The sequence below is a fragment of the Eucyclogobius newberryi genome, unplaced genomic scaffold, assembly GCF_026437365.1.
Source record: "Eucyclogobius newberryi isolate DKJ021-1_F unplaced genomic scaffold, fEucNew1.0.hap1 SCAF_9, whole genome shotgun sequence".
Classification (NCBI taxonomy): domain Eukaryota; kingdom Metazoa; phylum Chordata; class Actinopteri; order Gobiiformes; family Gobiidae; genus Eucyclogobius; species Eucyclogobius newberryi.
The window spans coordinates 33,945,012-33,964,817 of NW_027316532.1; the positions used below are offsets into that span (position 1 = coordinate 33,945,012).

A 19,806-nucleotide genomic window follows, 5' to 3' on the forward strand; every position below is an offset into this window, starting at 1 on the left:
CAAAAGTTAACTTGCAACTCCTGATTGCAGATAAGATACTGGCTTCCTGATGTCTTCTGTGACATCTCACCTGTTGAAGCCTGGCAGGTCAGCCCAGCAGTGGCGCGTAGCTGAGAAGGTGGGGGTGTGCGCTGGCAGCCCCCACTGTGCGTACAGGAATGTGCCATGGCTTGCTTTTGGGGTGGGACACAATGACCTCAGGCAGTAGGATGGGTGGGTGTGACTCACATAAGGAAAGAGGTTATAGGAGATGAGGTGAGTAAAAAAAAAAAGAGTTCGAACTTCAAATACTGTCAAAATAGTTTACCTGGAGTTGTTGAATTACACACTGCTGCTGCTGTTAGTCTGCAAATAAAGAGGATGTGGTTAATAATTTGTGTCCTATTTAATTCAGTTCATGGTTTTGACAATTGTCCACTTTTAACCAATTTCCCCCCCGCTTTGTCTCACAGCAAATGGAGATGATGGTGAATGCTGTGTCTTTAAGAGAGACAGAGCAAGTGTGTGATAGAGAGAGAGAAAGGGAGGGACCTCTTTGCCCTCCAGAAACCAGGAAGGGAAATGAGTTGATCTGCTGCTGCTGCTGCTGCTGCTGCTGCTTGGTTAGCGCATACGGGGCTTTAAGCTGCACAACATTGTGGGAGAGAGAGAGCTCTGGAGAGAGAAGGAGAGGGCTGAGCTAAACCCCACAACAAGCAGCACCACGGCCATCTCAGGTGAGCAAAAAGGCACCCTGACATCCCGTAGCTGGCTGCCCTAGGCCTGTCAAACCAAAAGGGGAGTAGGGCAAAGGAGGAGAGCATAGAGACAGGAGTGAAGGAGGGGGAGAAAGGAGAGCAGGGTGTGGGGGCAGGTCGGACAGGAGAGGTGGATCTCTGCTACTTTAAGGTTCCTCTTTTAATCCTTCGAAAGTACTTCCTCAGTACTGGTGTGACCCTCTGGGGAGTCCTGAGATAAAGTTTATAGGATGTGTTCAAGGCATTAACTTTTCAGACAGGTGGAAGCACTTAGAAGAGGAGGAGGGGCGGGGGCTGCCATGAGAGGGTGGGGGGCACTGAGCAAGAGGGAATGGAGAAGCAAAAAATATTTTGTATAAGATAAGATAACCTTTATTTGTCCCAAAATGGGGAAATTCCAGTGTTGCAACTCAGATTAGACAGATTTGGAACAGAAGTATAATAGGAGTAATAACTTTTTGACACACTGACGATGTGCATGACGTGGAGTGAGTTTTTACCTTGAGCATGAGGTTGTGGGAACAGCAAATGGCTTTGGTGTAAGACATATTTAAGATACTGAATGTTGTGTGTGAAATCTTGCCATTGACATGCTGAAGACGTCTGCAGTGATGACATGCAAATATAGCTGAGGTTAGCTGTCAGTGTGTTTTTAGCATGGGGAACTGGGCCCTGGCTGTTGGCTTCTCTGTACTTTAATACCTGGCAGCCTGCTAGCAGCATATTGTAGTGTATAATCAGCCCATAGTGCTTACGTTAGAGCAGGCTTGGAGACCAAGAGGGTGGTGAGGACATCCAATGCAGGGAACTGTAGTTCACAACAAGAGCATTAAAGCAGGTCAAATGAGGTCTTGGAACTCTATATCCCATAGTGCCTTGCCCATGGCCATCCAGGAAAGGGAACTGCTGCCAGCCTATCCCAACAAAGAGGTGTGGTGATTGAGGAGCTGTCAGGCCAATGAGAGCAGGGTATGCAGAGCCCAGTTGTGGGACGAAAATAAAGGAGGGTGGTGTGTTTGGATGGGAGGGGGGTAGGTGTCTGTTTGTGTGGGATCAGGCAAAGGCTTGTCTATATGACTAGGGCCACTCGCAAGTTTCCTGTTTGGTAAAGCTGTCGTCCTGCCCAGAGACGAGGTAACAGGGCCGGCCAGCAGGCAAGGGAAGCATACAGGGCCAGAGCAACACTTTCTGCCGATTCGGTAAGCACTCTCGAAACACTAAAGCCAGGGACTGACAGAGGATGAGGAAGTGAACCTGACAATATTGAATGCCATGTGTTTTGTAAAAATGTGCTTTGAGTTCAGAGTTCTTGATCTTGTGCTTATCTTGCAGATAATAGAGAGGGTGGCAAATGGGTTAATGAGTGTGAGATGGTGCATGCAACACAAAAGTGACAGTTTTTTTTTTTTTATCACAATATGCTTCTACTTGTTTTATTGTCTTTTGGGATCGTTTTATTGTCATTTGTGATCGTTGTGTTCTTGTAAAGCTACTAAATGAGTAGAGTGAAAGGCTTAGAAAGTCGCACATCCTGTACTTCTGCTTTTAGGGGCGTTCAGGTAGCTCTGTGAAAACCACTGTTTAATGTTAGCCACCAGTGCGGCCTTGCCCATAGCTCTGACTTGGTAGAGGTTTGAGTAACAGCGGTATGTGTTGAGAAACCCCAGTATGTCTGTGTTAGTTGTTACATACAGGATCTACTGACGACTTACGACTGTGACTCGGATACTTGTCGGTTGAAGCGCACACATCTTTCTCCGGGTCACTCCCCCTTTCCTCGCCAGCATCTTGTTAAAGTTCTATCCTAATCTTAACTGCCATGTCTTTTTAGCTTGTGGCACGTGGTGTAGCAACTTAACCCCCGCTGCGTTCTCCTCATGATAACCCGATGCATTTTTTTTTTGTAGACTTGACAAACTGGTTTTTAAATATGGGTACATAACGAACCACAAAGACGCCCTAATGCTGAGAATGTGCCTCCAAGATCCTGCTGTATGATTGGCAAGTTTACTGTAATCATGGTACACATTGTACCGTTACAGCCCTGCCTCCAGGTATAGAAAGACTATAGTTTGTTAATTCCTGCATGGGGTTAAACTAGGACGCCATATGTGTTTTTGAATCGACTCACTCTCCATGCATGTGTGTCTGTGTTGCCAACAATAGACTCTGGGGGAATTGCAGGGGACTTCAGTGCCTGTGGGCTGGTCCAAGACACCACCCATCAATTTGGCGGTGAGGCTGAATACAGTTTGATATTCCTCTATGTTTGTGCCTACACCACGCTGGCCCAAACGAGCAGGTTCAGGCAGACGGAGGAGACAGGTTGCGTGATGTCTCCGTGGCAGTTTGAGGCTTCATTTGAGAGTGAAATGTTGGCTCTATAGTACGGAACTCCACATGTTGCAGCACTGCGTACATCATTGTTTGTTTTAGATCTAAATTTAGGTGATCCAATGTTGTGTGTTTTGCTTTTCACTGTAACTTACTATGACTTTTTTTTATTTAATACGTTTTTCTTGGATATGGGATTACTGATATCAAAAATAAATTCTTCAGGGACACATTCCATAATACACTGCCTAATGTGTAATTGCTTCCTCATATTTGTATTCTTTATTATCATACCCTGCTGTGTGACCTCTACATCTAATTCTTTGCAGCACATTTCTTGTAATGTGGACATTTTTATACTTATATATATAACATTTCAAATTCAGCTTAATGTCAAGATTCTGAAGAGTATGACTTTCCTTTAACATGGTAGCTAACATGTTAAAATCATTGACGCTATAATGTTTGCCTGTTTCACATGCTTATAACGCTGTGAGTAAATGCCCACACATAAGCAGCATGTTGCTCTGTAAATGTAGCTTCACTTCCCACTTATGTTCAGTTCCCCTGGTCAGCTGCTCTGTATACCACAGCTTCCAGTCTGGTTAAACAGCCAGACAGACCCTTCTCTGTTGTTTTTCTGTTGTTTTGCTCAAATTTAGGGGCAGTAAAGGGGCTTCTTCTGTTCTCTTCTGGGGCATTTATTATGGCGAGGCCAACACAACCTGATCGAATTAGGAGGAGGAGACCAAGGGAGGAGACCAAGATCTGTTTTTCAAGGAAGCGAGGCCTTACATTTAACACGTGGTTATGTGCTGATTTAAACGATATGTGCAAAATGTGTTTCATTTGTAATGGACACGGTATAGAAGCCTGTGTTAATCAAGCAGAAAGGCCAGCATGGGGTAAGGTGACCAATCTGACACTGTCTACTTGTCGATTTGGCTTGGGCCGACACTTAAAAAACATGAGTGGCTTGTATTAGAGGATATTGAGACGCTGGGTGGGACTACCATGATTTGCCATCTCAGCAGCGGAAAGGGGAAGTGGGTGAAGCGGTGGGTACAGAGTCGTAGGCAGAGATGGAGCAATGATGAGATGAGAGCGACAGATGAGAGGAGTGAGAGAGGGAGCGGGTCAGACAGTTGGGACAGCGCACATAGAGCTGGTCATCTGATAACACAGTGGGTTCTGTTACACGGCTGCCACACACTCACAGGAAGTCTCCTTGTAGGTTTGCGCATGCACACAGCTGAGTACGTGGGACCGCCCCAAGACTAGGGATGTTAAGATGAATCTATGGTAATTGATGCCACGATATCTGTGAATTTGATCTAAATCAATGTAAATCTCTTTAATGACGTACATTAAGTCACATTAATGTTACTAATTTGTTCAAATACATTTGCATAACTAAAGCATATTGGAGGAAGGAAATGTGTGAATGAAAGTGACTTAAGGATTTAAATTTTTAATAATAGTATTGTCATGATTTATTGTTTCACTACATTGTGACATCCCTTACATTACGGCAAACATGGGTCCTACCAGTGCAGTGTCTACAGAAATGCTAACACTTCCTGCCTGGCAGCAAGGCGGTGATAGAGCCTGTTACTCAAGTTAGCAGAAACTGTAGATGTAGTTTATGATCATTGTTACTAACCTGGAATCACATGCCAAGTCAGACACTTTATTGCTACAGTTGAATGTCTTTTTTTGTAATAATTTATAGTTGAAATATTTCTCTAAATGATAACTCATACTTTATTTTTTGTTTGACAAGTATTAAAGTGGTATGATGGCATTTTGTTTCCAGCGACTAAAGGAGTTGTCTTGAATGAGAGGAACAAACACGAGAAGCGAATGAAGTGCCAGCAATAATCTTTAGATTTTTTTTATGTGGATTATAAAGCCTACACTCAAACTTTGCCCCTCATGTGTGTGGTTAGTGCCCTCTCCTCTTATTGACCGAGGTTACTCCAGGTAACTCAATGAAAGCTGAGTTTATCATTGACATCTGAGCCAGATTCCTAAGCCACCATAGGCTAAGGACTTATGAGTGTGATTTTAACGCCCTGCCTCACCCACTACCTATTCACTTGCTTTGTGTTTGTATCTTGGCACTGCTTCCCGGTTCGTTTTTTTTAGATCAGTTCCTACAACTACAGTTTTATCAGACTCTTACTCTCTTCCTGCTTTGATGCCAAAATTACCAGTCTGGTTTCCTTCCACTACTGGTAGAATTGAGTCATTTGGGCAAGATGCTTGCACAAAATCCACTTTTCCTAAGAACGTTACCCCTCCCAATTCTGATCATATCGCAATATCCTTTTGGTTCAACCTTGAACCCTCTTCATCTGAATGGAGTAGATCCCTCGCCCAGGGGCGTGTTACAAACAACAGTTGCCATAGAAGCAATGGAGATAGTGAGTGAAATGAGGACACAAGACCAATACACTGCAATGATAGGAACATCGTCAAGGGCTAAATATCTTGCACTGTGCTTTGCATGTCACTTTATCTGCCTCCTTACCTAAGAAACATCAGAGTTTGCACAAGCTTAACAACTAGCTTTGTATTAAGGAATTACTGGTATGTCAAAGTGAATATACTATCTACTGGTACTGAATGAAAAAAGTGCTCAAGAATGCTATCTCTATTTCTGCAAATTTGATGTATCAGAAATGAGTATGCACATGAAGAACAATGAACTGATGAAACAGTCAAAGTGAAAGTGCTGTCTGATATAGGAGGTTGGTCATGGTGTCCCTGCGGTCTCATTGTAATATCTCTCTCAGTAGATGTATATGGTATTGGGTAGAGGTACATTAAGGACAAGGTGGGGGTTATAAGGGCGGGACAAGTTGAACTGAAGCAACGGTTTGACTTGCAAAGCAGGCTCAGAAACCCATAGCCCATGCGTGAGAGGAGGGCTCTACATGGAGCCCAGTGTCAGGGACACGGACAGCTGGGAGCTGTGTTGTGCTGGGCTGCGGGCCTTGTCACCCATAGGCATGAATTAGTGATAAGAAATGTTTCAAGCCATGAGGAGGTGTCAGGATCAGGTTTGTTGCACTGTTTCCTTTTCTTGGTCGTCTTTGCAGGTTATTCAGGGACAGGTGGCTCCGCCTCGCAGAGATGTCATCCCATGCCCTGCTGGCAGTGAGTGTGTGCGTGTTTTATCTCAGCTCAGCGTCTTTACCCTACAAAGCCGTGACCCAGGGTCAGCTGCGTATGCAAGGGGGATAACACATACACAGCGTTCAGTGCAGGTGCTCTGTTTGTGTGAGGGAAAAGGAGGTTGCCTTTGGACTGGATGGGCTCACAGAGATGTATTTCCTCCTGCAGAGGGCATGACCGGTCGCCATGTGCTCGGCCTTTCTGCAGCTCTCTGCTGTCTTTCTCAGCCCATCTCCAACTCGTCACATCATGTTTCTTTGTCTTTGCTCTTGTTCTACCAAGATCAAGAGAGGATAGTAACATCTGCTACATTTGCTTGTGCCACTGTCATGTTTCACCTTCAATTTGAATTTGAAGTTTCATCTTTATTTGAGCATAGTCACCTGCCTATCAAGCCCAAACAAAATGTATTTTAATAACAATACTGACCAGATTGATCCATTATTTAAAAAGTTAGATTGTAAGAAGTAATAAGATTTCTTTCATTTAAGTAGTAGTAATTCAACTTTTGTTTATGGAAATACATTTATGATATTTACTCAAATGTTTGCCTCAATGTAAATCTGATCTAATTAAAGGATCTTACTCTGTAGGTACTTTGTTAAGATACTACCTTCCTCCTGAAGTCTTTTTAAAGGGCTTTGCCTAACTCTGACTTGTGGGCAGAGCTGACTCTGTGCCAAAAAGAGTCTCTTTTATAAGTAGTGGAGGCATTTCGAATGAACACAGCACATCAACATTAGAAAAGGTTGTTCAGGTTGAAACCGCAACTGGCAGCCAGGTTAGGCAGGTTTGGTACTGGGGTGTAACCTACCAACATACCAGGCCACAACTGAAGGAATGCCACTGGAACTGCTCATCTGTTTAGAGCAACATGCATTGCGCCGCCTACTGGGTCTAACAATGGTCGTCCTATAGGTTCATTTAAGAGCACTGTGATGCTATCGGCATATGTGTAACATTGCTGTATTTGCTTGTGTGTCTGTTAATAGAAGTTGAGGATGGCTTGTCCTGCAGAAACCCCCCTCCCACTGTGCAGGATTCAGTCGATCTTTTTAATCTCCCCCTACACGTGATCAAGGGGACAGCCTTTCCTGAAACTTGGCACACACTACAGGGTGGGGTAACCAGCTCAGACCGGATTGACAACCTCCCTTTTTAATACTGTTCCCTCGCAGCTTGTTGCGTGTCCTCTTCCTCTATTCGGCACTAGCAGCCCCTTCCCTTCTTTACTCTACCTCACCCTCCTCCCTCCCTGGCTCTAACCAACCCACAGTGCACAAGCTGCACTGCCCAAATCCCAGCATGCACTGTAACCCCCACTGCCCTCTGCCTATCTGTCCTCTATGACCTCTTCCTTGGTTTCTTGCCTAAGTGCATGCACACACCCCTAGAGGAAAGTGTGTTTACAGGAAAAGGTAACAGCCACCTGCACAGGAAAGTGTCTTGAGGAGGGGTTCCAACAGAACCTGCTGGGTAACTTGTCTTAGATGTACAGTTGCAATGTGACACCTGGTGTATACTCTTATTTTAGTCTCAAAGTCAACATATCTTTTTGTAAGCCCATTGCCCTTAGGTGCTAGTGAATTCCTCAAAGAGGCCACTCCCATCAAGTGTACTGGTATTTGCCCAAATCCAGCATATCTTTACCCATGCCAATGACTTTTACAAATTTCAGAGCTGAATACAATTTTCATTGCAATTTTTCAAGCGTTTTTGTCAAAACAATCATGTTATGACATTCCAGAAAATTTTAAATGTAACTTTTATTACCGGTATACCACTGTCAGAGAGAATTCCAATGCTGTTATGTAGATTGAGACTCCACGTCATGTGCTAAAACGAAAACCTCGGCTCCTTGTTGTTTGATCCTCGCTTATATCTATGGACTATCTATGTATTTTATATGCCGTCTACTAGGGCTGGGTGATGTGACAAAATAATGTATCACAATTTTTTCTTCATATTGACAATCATGATTTTTCTATTCAATTTTATTTTGTCTTGAAAATAACTTTTCAATATTAATTTATGGAACATAAACAAAACAAAATTTCAATAGTTGCAAACAAAACATTTGTCTAATTTCTTCCTCTAACGTCTGGACTCTGCTCCAAGGATTGGCTGTGGGCCTCTCAATCAAAAAGACCTAAGCTAATCGTTGACTATTAGAAATGACTAAATCTCGATTTCTATTCAAATTGTCTTACTCTCTCTTGAGTACATTATATGGACTGTATTTTAATGGCATATTGCATCTCTTCCTCTTGTGAGTGCAGACAGGCAGACGGACAGACGGCAGGACGGATCCGCGGGTGGGGGCTGTGCTGGGTGGCTCGGCGGCAGGCTGGTGGAAGATGTCGTCCGGAGCCGGCGGGAGGGGAGGCAGACGGCTAAGGGGCACGGTGAGCGTCGGTGGAGCAAGCCGAGGTGGATGTGGAGAGGCCGAGGAGGGATCAGTGGGCATCCCTTTCCCTGAGCACAGCACAGACATCCTGGTCAGCCTCAACAAGCAGCGCCTCACTGGGCTGCTCTGTGATGTGCTCCTGGTCGCAGAAGATCGCGAGTTTCCTGCCCATCGCTCTGTCCTGGCCTCCTGCAGCTCCTACTTTCACAAGCTCTTCACTTCTGGGGTTGCCGCTGACCAACAAAACATCTACAACATTGACTTTGTGGCTGCTGAGGCTCTGGGTGCACTACTGGAGTTTGCCTACACTGCCACATTGACGGTCAGTCACAACAGCGTGGCTGACATCCTTGCTGCCGCACGCCTTCTGGAAATCCCCCCAGTCCAGGATGTCTGTACTCACCTACTAGACACAAAAGTGCTCTCCCCATCGGTAGGAGACAACGTCTATCAATTATTATAATCAATAATCACACCCATAATTTGCTAGGATACAGATACAAGGCATTTTCTTTATTGCATCAACACATTGTATTTAATGCAAATGTTATTTCTGTAAACTTTAGACAAGTCAGTCCTACTTTAAGCAACTGGTTAAACATGAAGGTGAAAATAGATTGTAGGCATTCACGTTTCTGAACAAGCTGTAGTTTAGTGACTTTACTCTATGGTTATGAGGTGTTTGCCTGGTGTTTGCACCAACCGTGTATTAGTCAAGCAGAGGAGCGCTTATATCATCATTAGTTTTTCTCACTAGGCCTGAAACACACCCACAGCTTTAGGGTTACTTCAACACTTACTCATGTTGAACCAGTAATGTGCTTGGAGTGTTTAAGGACAGTCTGCTCTTCAGCAGACTGCAGACATATCAGGGCCATGCTCACTTTCATATCATATACCACTATATTATAATAGTAGTAGTAGTAGTAGTAGTAGTAGTAGTAGTAGTAGTAGTAGTAGTAGTAGTAGTAGTAGTAGTAGTAGTAGTAGTAGTAGTAGTAGTAGTAGTAGTAGTAGTAGTAGTAGTAGTAGTAGTAGTAGTAGTAGTAGTAGTAGTAGTAGTAGTAGTAGTAGTAGTAGTAGTAGTAGTAGTAGTAGTAGTAGTAGTAGTAGTAGTAGTAGTAGTAGTAGTAGTAGTAGTAGTAGTAGTAGTAGTAGTAGTAGTAGTAGTAGTAGTAGTAGTAGTAGTAGTAGTAGTAGTAGTAGTAGTAGTAGTAGTAGTAGTAGTAGTAGTAGTAGTAGTAGTAGTAGTAGTAGTAGTAGTAGTAGTAGTAGTAGTAGTAGTAGTAGTAGTAGTAGTAGTAGTAGTAGTAGTAGTAGTAGTAGTAGTAGTAGTAGTAGTAGTAGTAGTAGTAGTAGTAGTAGTAGTAGTAGTAGTAGTAGTAGTAGTAGTAGTAGTAGTAGTAGTAGTAGTAGTAGTAGTAGTAGTAGTAGTAGTAGTAGTAGTAGTAGTAGTAGTAGTAGTAGTAGTAGTAGTAGTAGTAGTAGTAGTAGTAGTAGTAGTAGTAGTAGTAGTAGTAGTAGTAGTAGTAGTAGTAGTAGTAGTAGTAGTAGTAGTAGTAGTAGTAGTAGTAGTAGTAGTAGTAGTAGTAGTAGTAGACTTGATCTTCTAGGTCACAACAATTCTGTATCTTTGGTTTGTACTTAACACTAATATAAGATGTTTGGTAGTTTGATCTCCTCTCCACCCAGTTCAAATGGCCCATTGTCTTTAGCAAGACATCTCTACATCATTACTAGCAAAGAGATGGACATATTCTGTATAGTACCGTAAATGTTGCTATTAGCTATTCACTGTTTATACATTGTTAATATTTTCAGACTGTTTGTGTAATCTTAAATGTCTTATTTGACGTTGTCTTCCTCTTTTTTGTTTTAAATACAGATGGATTGTGATCAAAAGGATGGTGATGAGGGCAAAGGCTGTGGTGGCCAGGACAAGGGAAACCGTGTCCGAGCCCGTGAATATTTAGAGTCTTTCCAGAGAGGGGTTCTCTGGAGCAGCAGCTGCAGCACGCCGGAGCTCAGGGACCTGCCCTCACACCTGCACATTAACCATGGTAACGGAGGAATACCTAGTAACGGGGTATTCAGTGGTCCAGGAGAGTACTACTCACCCCTCGCCTTGGCTCTGGCCCCAGCCCCGGCCCCCAAACAAGAACCAGAAGACGAAGATGACGATGAAGAGGAGGATGATGATGATGGCGACATAATTCAGAGCAATGGAGCAAGCCTCACTTCAACATGCTACCCTCCATCTCAAAACGGCCATTACTATCTTCCTGCTGAGTCCAGGCTGGGTCAGGAGGCAGAAATGGAAGATGGGAGCAAAGAGTTGATGGTGAGGGAAAGGGGTCCAGCTAGTGCCCTCCTGCAGCAGATGATGGACTCCATAGAGAGGCAGAAGAAGCGTGTATTGGCCGGTGAGGACTTGGGGGACGGGGATGAAGCTGATGTGGAATTTTACTTGAATTACTTTAACAGCACGCAGCACGAGGATCTTGCTTCTGCTGCTGTGACACAGGGACAGCAGGCGCTCTGGATGTCACGGGGCAGTACGGGTCCAGAACGAGTCGAGAGAGTGACAGGGGAGAGACGTGGCACGGCTGGAGGGGCAGGGGGTGAACGAAAGATGCGCTCCAAGGCCTTCCAGAAGTGCCCTATTTGCTCCAAGGTCATCCAAGGAGCAGGCAAACTACCCCGCCATATCCGAACGCACACAGGAGAAAAACCTTATGAATGCACCATCTGCAAAGTGCGCTTTACCAGGTAAGCCCAATTAATGAGGGGACTACCCCATGTCACATGTACTTATGGTCTTGAACCTGGCACTGTACATAGATCACCCAGCAGTGGTAAACACAGCCAAGCCAACAAGAGGGATTATTAGCACTAACCAACTTAGCTTTGTATTAAGCAGGCATTAAGGTAGTGTAGCCATAGACAAGTGTTAGATGGCAGCAGCAAGACCCTTATTGGAAGGGCTAGTTCTATACTCCATTGCTGTAGTCATGTAGTTGTAATGGTCTATTTTATTATCATAGACTGCTTTGCAAAGTCCTGGGATTTAACATGGGGGTTAGATAAAACAAGGTTGGGCCTCTGTAATTTTATCTAGACAAGGACAGCTATAAAGCACTGTGTGCTGATATAGAGGGAACTACTGGCCCTGGATGGTCTGTGTTCTCTATTGAAGTCATTTGAACTTTTGATCTCTGGGTATGTTGATTATTGCCCATGGCAGAGTAGTTAACACATGTCCCTCCCTGTCATTCCTTTACCACACTATTGAAATCTGCCATGTGCCTCTCTGATAAATGTGGCAACTTCCCAACAAGGGACTTGAGCAGTTTCCCTTTATTTCTTTGTGTTTTCCTTGAAATCATTATTTTAATTAATTTATCAGTAGGCTTGTGCTGAAAATAGATGTGGTTGGCTACAAATACTTAGAAGTGCAACACCTGAGGTTAGGTAGGGCCAGTCCTCTATCTGAATCGACTGGCGGTGGGAAGGGGGTATTGTAATCTTAATCCTGTTTGATCAGGGTTAAGAGTGTGCCTCACACGGTAATAAATCACTCCAGTCCTTTAAATAATTCACCTCTGTCAGTGTGCCACATCATTCCTAAGCTTCTCTGTGTCCCTGCCTCCAGTAATGTTTCCTTTCTGATCTGTCCTGCTGCTTTGCATGTTTTACAAGCATTATAGGAGCACTAGGATCTGCTTACTGGCATGTGTGTGTTAAACTTTTCTGAGTCTAACGCTTTAAAACCATAAGCTCTAGGAAAAGCACAGCCAGGACTAAAACTATTTACTTGGTTTAATTTTGACATAGCGATGTCACAATTATTGAAAGTTGTTATAATTCAAGTCACAATATAGTTGTGAGTTTTAGTAAGACAAAAAAAAATCATAATTGTGACAATTTTAGAAGCGAAAATAAGTATTTTTATCTCCCGTCCAAAAAGTAAATGTAAAGAATTGTATTATATCTGGCTGTTTTTTGTCAAATTTTACTCTATTTTAGCATTCAGTTAAGTCGGTCACAAACTTTGCAAACAGTCACATGTTAGACCAGGGAAATGAAAGACAATTAAAGAAATTAATTAAAGATTTCACTGTTGTTTGGTCACAGTCTCAACAATCATGAATAATTGTTATATCGGGATGATTTTTCTCACATTAGAGAGTAAATGTACAGTAGATTCAACTTTCTAATGTCTGTATTTGTATCTGTACTCAAGTTCAGGAAACTTTAGTCATACCTAAAGGTTCTTTGGTGTCTTTGTGTTGTTTATTGTGAATCATCTTCTTATCTGGTCTTTTCAGACAGGACAAGCTCAAGGTCCACATGAGGAAGCATACAGGAGAGAAGCCTTACCTGTGCACACAGTGTGGAGCAGCATTCGCTCACAACTACGACCTGAAGAATCACATGCGTGTGCACACCGGACTGCGGCCTTACCAGTGCTCCAGCTGCTTTAAGACTTTTGTTCGCTCAGATCACCTTCATCGCCACCTTAAAAAAGATGGGTGTAACGGCATTCCCTCCCGTCGTGGCCGGAAGCCCCGGGTGCGAGAGCCTGATCTCCTGGATGCCCCTTTGAGCCTGCTTAGCCCCAGTTTGGACTCTGGGGCAGTGCCTCGTGTGGCCCGGGGGAGGCGGCGCTCTGAGGCTAGCTCAGTGGCTGAGCAGGAGGGGGCAGCTGAGCCCCACGCACACAGTCCTCTGCTGCAGCCGCTGGGACGGGACGCAGGGCCCTGAGACTGGGGCGGAAACAAAGACACACCACTCACTCTGCACCCTGTGAGACAGGACAGAGTGAAGAGAGGAAAAACATGTTCAAAGACAAACTGAAAAACAAAACTAACACAATATTCCTCTATAAACCAAATCAGGGTGTCGGAAAATCTATGTTTATTGTTTTTTTCCTTTACTAGGAAATGGAGTAGTTTTGCAAGCACTTAAATTTTCTGTTGAAGAGCAAAAGAACGCTTCAGATCTCAAACCCATGATGTCCACTTTCTGGGTCATTCTGTAGACTTAATGATATTTGGGGTTTTATACATTGGCACTTATATGCTTAGGCAAATGTATATTAATTATAAAAACTCAGCAACTATGCAGTTGATTTAGATTTTATTGGTTTTGTCCTCAAAGCCTTCAAAGCTCTAAGCAAGGTGTCAGGCACCTTCTGGCTGCTGTACGGGTGAAACAAGGACAAATCCGTGAAAACACTTTTCTATTCTTTTGCAGGTCTGAAATGTACAGTTACCATAGAAACTACATTGCCACAATATGGCATATGCAAGAAAAAGAAATCTGATGCAACAGTTTTCACTTAAAATGTTCCAGAAAGACTCAGAAAAGGGTATGATTGAAGTGTTTGTTACTCCATGAAATGTGTTTAGAAATTGATCTTTAGTCTTATTGCAAAACAAATTTGCATTGAGTCGAATCCACGTCATTGGGGGCTCATTAGTTGCAGGGTGGAGGGTTTGTTTTTAAAAGCACTACCGTTGTATATTTTGGCTTGACTACGTTGCCTCTTTTCCCTCCATATCCTGCAATTAAGTTTCTTTTTTTTAATATATTTTTGTCTTAATTTTGTTCTTTATTGTGCTGACTGCTTTGGGTACTTGACACTTTATAATTGTATAATTGTATGTATATATATAGCGTGTAGTAAGATGACATGGGTCCCCTCTTAATGCTGAGGTGTACTTACTAATCGGGTTTTTCCTCTTAGGCTTGATGTCTTTTTTCACGCGAGTGACGAAGACTAACTGTATGAATGTTTGAGCATAAAGTCGCCCAATAGATTAAAACTGATCACTTGATTATGGAAAGTGGATGGGAATGAAGAGGTTGAATGAATGTGCTTAACTATGTGCAGTTTTCGGTCCTTGTATAACAAGGAGCGGGTAGCATTTAACCAAAAGCTGGTTAAGAGAATGGCAGGGAGCCCCAATGAGAGAATGAGTACATATGTAGACAAGCACCTTTTCTATGTTTGCACAGCTTTACTAAAGATATCCAATAGTGCAAAGGTATATTTAAAACAAGTGGGCTGGTGCTGGAGGGGAGTGAGAGCTAGGTTATGTTCCATGCTTATTCCAATCTTTTTTGCCCTAGGGACCACAACCGTGAGGCAACCTGTATGATGAAGAGAGCAATAAATACCTGTACAAGTCGCTTGGCCAAATAGGAGTGCAGCTGCAGCTCGCTGAGGGGGAGGGGCCCAGGGAAGGGAGGGGGATCTCATAATGTCTGTTGCATTCCAAAAAATAATCTCCCCAGCTCACTCAGCCACGTTTCCAGGCAGGATCAAATCAGGCCTTTTCTCTCTGCCCCTGTAGTCCCCTTATGCCCCTGAACCAGCCAGAGGGGGAATTATTAAGGCCTGTTGTTAGAATGGGTGAGATGCCTGGTCTCCTGTCTTTGTATTTACATGTGTGTGTACATGTGTGTGCGCTTGGCATTCACTGTGCGTGGGTCCTTCTGGCCACATCATCACTGTTTGAGTCAGCCACGGCCTGTTCAAACATGCGCCCTGAGCTGCTCACCCCCATGCACTTTCTCTGTCTTTAAACAGGCATGGGCACTGGGGCCAGGCATACCCCAGTATTGTGGGGAACATGCCACTGCTGATAACCTGTATACGATACCATTTTGACCTCCCAAAAGAAATCTCAAATACACAATATTTATGTTCAAGTGGAACATATGAAGCCTTTAAAACAGTTTTGTTTCCCCACTCAATTGTCAGTTGAGCCGTAGTCCAATCATCAGTCCATTGCACCTTAATGGAAAAGCAGGTGAATGCACTTTGTTACTGAGGTGGGAGCACTTTTGTCAACAAAACGGGTACTTTTTAAGTGATCCAGTTGCAAATTAGATCAGTAGCATTTTCTACACTGGTTTAGTTCAGGTTGTGTTGATGAGCTGCCAAATAATTCACTCTGAACTGTTCAGATCTCTAAAAGAGAAGCCAGTTCAGTTAAATGTTGGGTTTGTGACCTTAAACTAAATTATTCCAACTGATTGCACTTGAAAGTAGATACTAAACATTTTACCGTTTATTCTATATATCTTATTATAAAGTGGTGGTTTAGATAATGAAAGGGCACTATACCACGCCTTACACTTGCCTTGCGTGTGCACAGGCGTGCGTTACTGGCTGGCAGGCTGGAGGGTCTCAGGACAAGCTTGGATAAACAAACTTCATGTCTAGCCCATCTGTTCACCAGCTCCTCTCATAACTACACACTCTCTGAGGAGCGGCAGTGATAATAAACCACGGTACCACAGAAGCAAAAATACTATATCGCAAAACAGTTCATTGAACAGTTGCTTGTTTACTTTACAGTTCTCTGGGTCCAGATTTGCATAGTTCATATTTAAGCTTCTTGGCCATTGTTGGCAAGTGTCTCTATTTTTGCTTGGATGTTTTGATATACATAGAGTTTTTTTTGCACAGTGCGGCAGACCAATGCAGATCTGTTCTTCTTTTGATCTTTGTAGAAGGCGGTACTTGGTATGGGTCACACAAACCCATTTAGTCTCTGCATGTCTTTAATTTTACAACACCTGTTGGCAATTTTTGAGCCATTTTTGTTTCTCTGGATTATATTGTCATGTAGAAAGTCTTACATGTGTTGATTAACCAAAGCTCTTGTCTCCAACTATTTCCCTTAGAAAGGACTCATGTAGTGTAGATATATTATAAGAATGTTTATAATTCATCCAGGCCGGGCTCCACAGATAGAGCCACATGCAGTTTCCCTCCTCTTGAATATATATGCAGAAATGTGTGGAGTCGGATATCTACTTGAGTTTACTTTTTAACGCTCTTTGTGTCCTTGTGGACGATAGAATCAGAGGTGTAAGGATGTATAGTTATTATTTCCTGTTTTTTTGAGTTGTGCTACAGCTGTTTTTATTTCTTAACTGTATGACATAGTTGCATGAATGTGTGTGCGCATCGGGTCAGCGTGTGGATTGTTGTGCCAGGAGGGTGGGTTAAAGGGTGCTTGGGCGGGGTTATGGATGCAAAGCCTGACAGCACTGGAAATGGTGCATAAGCTGGGAGAGCAAAGTTTGCACTAATGTTAATGTCCTTGTCCTGCTTATGGGAAAAGGCCAGGAGACCACCAGCCACCTGCTAACTAACATTAGCTTACAGCCGTGTGGTAATACTGAGTGATCTCACAAAGAGTCCATCCGCTCCCCTATGGAGACGCAATCAAAAGACAGATCATATGAAATTCACATTCAACAATAAATACCAAAGCATAAAACACTTGTTAAGCTAAATAAATGCATACTTCACGGAATGTGAATGTCAAGAAGAGATTATAAACTACAATTAAATAATCACAGCAGACCTTCACTATTGAGTGCATGTTCAGTCATTTAGGAAGTGTTTGTCTTGATTTTCCATATTCTTTTCAGCTATTTTAATCTTTGGGTGATATCCATGCAGATTAGATGGGAATATCAATGGTTACATGTGATTTATACAGTACATGATTGGGTGAAATGAACAGTTTCACAGCTGGAGCAGTCTGGGGCCTGTACATGTCTCTGAGCAGCTTTAAGCTTTATTTAATTGATAAAGACAGTGGTATTGTGCAGTGTGGGGCTGAGGCTCACTCCCTTGAAAATTGCAACATTAAAGACTGCAGTGTGCCTTACACACAAAACTACACATTGTGTCCAATATTTGTACCATAGAAAGTTGATTGAAACCAAATTATAAAAGCTGCTTTGGAAACATGAATAAGCAGCCACAACTCTAGAGCTTTGTCTGTCTCGCCTTTGTGGCTCCAAACGCCTCAGCCCCAAACCAAGGTTACTCTGACACGGCTGTCTCAATCTTTGTGTTTTTTTATTGACCTTGGTGTTTTTTTATCTATCTATAAGGCCACAAAACAATCAACATCAAAACAGTGATAACTGTCAATAACCATTGGTGTGTGTGTGTGCGTGGTGACACAACGGGGACTGTTAGCTTTCCAATCTTGCAGGACACCTGATACTGTGTTTTTGTGTGTTTTCCATTGAGCTTGAGATTCACAGCAAGGCGAGTGCAGCATATGCAGGACGGCACTATGCACAGCGTGGCTCTGGCACTAGCACAGGCAGCCCTGGGTCCTTCAGAAGGCCGGCAGCTGTCTATTGGCCGCTTTCTGCCAAGAGGGGGCAGTTTGCTCTTGGAGTCTCTCACCATCTCTGGGGATGCAAAGGTGGCCACAAAGAGATGTGGGATTGGGGCTATTGGTGGTAGATTTCAGGGATGACTAAAGACAGAGCAGGTGACCGACTGTTTACTGACCAATACATGTGTGTTTTGTCTTTTCAAACAAGGGGAATCATATGGCCACAGATTTGATTACAAATGTAAAACACAGGAGGTCGCCACGGAGACTGCTGATCTCTTTTGTTTCCATGTACTTCTCAGGTGGAAAATACACAGCTATGCATTTAATTTGATGTCTGCTTATTATTGTATGGCTCATTGCCCTATGTTTATACCTCCCTTGTTCACAAATATATTTAACTTATTACCTACCACACAAGTTGAAGCTACTTTTTTTTGTCCAGTGGCTGTGACCAGCATTCCTCTCTATTGATTTAGTGATGTTTGCTGGAAGGAAGGAAGCCACAGGAGAATCCAATAAAAGTAAAAAAAATTAAAAGCTATATTAGAAAAGCACAGAGCATGTTCTCTTACTTTGCTCCTGTCACCTTTCTCTCTGGATTTGTAGCTCTCTGGCCCCTTTAAGCCGGGATCACAGACCAGCCAAGAGTCAAAAGACCATTTCAGTTTGCAGCCATCTAGAGTCATTTAGGAAACATTCCATAACTTCATACTGTGATTCCCACTTTGTAGTGTTTGGCTGGGAAGTTGGAGGCAGCAGACACATTTGATAGGTTCATGTTGGCTGTACCTGTCTGCCCTGCTCATTCTGCATCAGTGTGCAAAACACTCGTATAGACACTTCAAAAGACCTTGTGTACCGCTGTCCAACTGCCTTTTTCAGCTTCTGCGATTGTAACTAAAAGCACTTTGTCAAAGGCCATCCTCAATTTTGTATGCTTTTATTTTATGGTTATCACTATTGTTTATGTTGTTTCTCTTTATTGTTCTCTTACCACATATTATTTAAATGCAAGAGTATATTTAGATTTTAAAGAAACTTGAATATGTGGTCTCTGGATAGAAGGTAATTGATGCTGTCACAACATCTGGACAATAACACAAACATCCTCTAACCACCTTTGTGAATTATGATGCATATCCACATACCTGTCAGCATACCTGTCTCAAATCTGTTTGGAAGAAGTGTGTTTAATCTTTTAAACTCTCTTGTCTTGAATTATATACCAACATTTTCTGAGAAAAGTATCTGAGCTGAATGTTAAACAAGTGGTGTGTGTGTCCACTGCAGAATGTCCTTTTCTGCAATAACACACTATTTGTACTCCAAGACTGGGCTGGGTTCCATGTAGATTTTTATGATTATGAATCAGCCAAGTGAACTGGCAAAAATGATGGCCTTTATATCACTGTCAAATACTAGATGATAAAGTATTGATTACAAATATGCTATACAAATCTGCTTTCAACGAGTTTGTACTTGGGGAGAGAGAGACGCATGCATACTACATAGATTTATTTGTAACTGTGATTATAACAGAAAAGAAGACAAATGTTGTAGCTTCTTGAATCATACAAGTATTTTTTTTAAATATAAAAGCTACAATTCGGACTACAATGACAGAAATGCTGTTAATTTTAATGTGCGAAAACTAAATTGCAGTAAGAAGTGCTTTTGCCTAATTTTTCAGACACTCATTTTTCTTTTCCTTTTGAACAACAACCCCCTTTCCTAATTATTTCTTATTAATGCAGACTGTCAGTCCAAACATGTTGAAAACAGCAGGGGACTAAAGGAGATTTGGGACAATTTGCACTTTTTGGTGACAAAAAGAACTTGTATATGAGACCACTAAATCCACAGTCTAAACCATAAAATTCCATTTTGTGTCATTTTTATTGTTTTTCTTTTTTTATGTCTGGCATCTGGTTGTCTGGTTTAAAGAATATAACATCTTTCTATTAAAAACAATGGTTGTAAAACA

The 19,806-nt window shown here is 42.6% G+C and overlaps 1 protein-coding gene across 2 annotated transcripts; it reads left to right on the forward strand.

Annotated features, from left to right (window-relative positions):
• The first annotated feature begins 563 nt into the window (after nt 1–563).
• zbtb7a (zinc finger and BTB domain containing 7a) lies at nt 564–19,806 on the forward strand. 2 transcript variants are annotated; one of them, XM_072438134.1, is made up of 4 exons: nt 564–716; nt 8,531–9,091; nt 10,544–11,427; nt 12,987–19,806. In XM_072438134.1, the coding sequence occupies exons 2-4, from the start codon at nt 8,609–8,611 to the stop codon at nt 13,420–13,422; spliced, it is 1,803 nt and encodes a 600-aa protein (XP_072294235.1). In that variant the 5' UTR covers nt 564–716; nt 8,531–8,608; the 3' UTR covers nt 13,423–19,806. The 2 variants fall into 2 exon arrangements, with proteins under 2 accessions (XP_072294235.1, XP_072294236.1); XM_072438135.1 differs by lacking the exon at nt 564–716 and adding an exon at nt 1,772–1,936.

Coding starts and splice junctions, on each gene's coding strand:
- zbtb7a (XM_072438134.1), top strand. CDS start 8,609: ATGTCGTCCGGAGCCGGCGGGAGGGGAGGCAGACGGCTAAGGGGCACG. Junction 9,092..10,543: donor CAAAAGTGCTCTCCCCATCG/GTAGGAGACAAC, acceptor TTTTAAATACAG/ATGGATTGTGATCAAAAGGA. Junction 11,428..12,986: donor TGCAAAGTGCGCTTTACCAG/GTAAGCCCAATT, acceptor TGGTCTTTTCAG/ACAGGACAAGCTCAAGGTCC.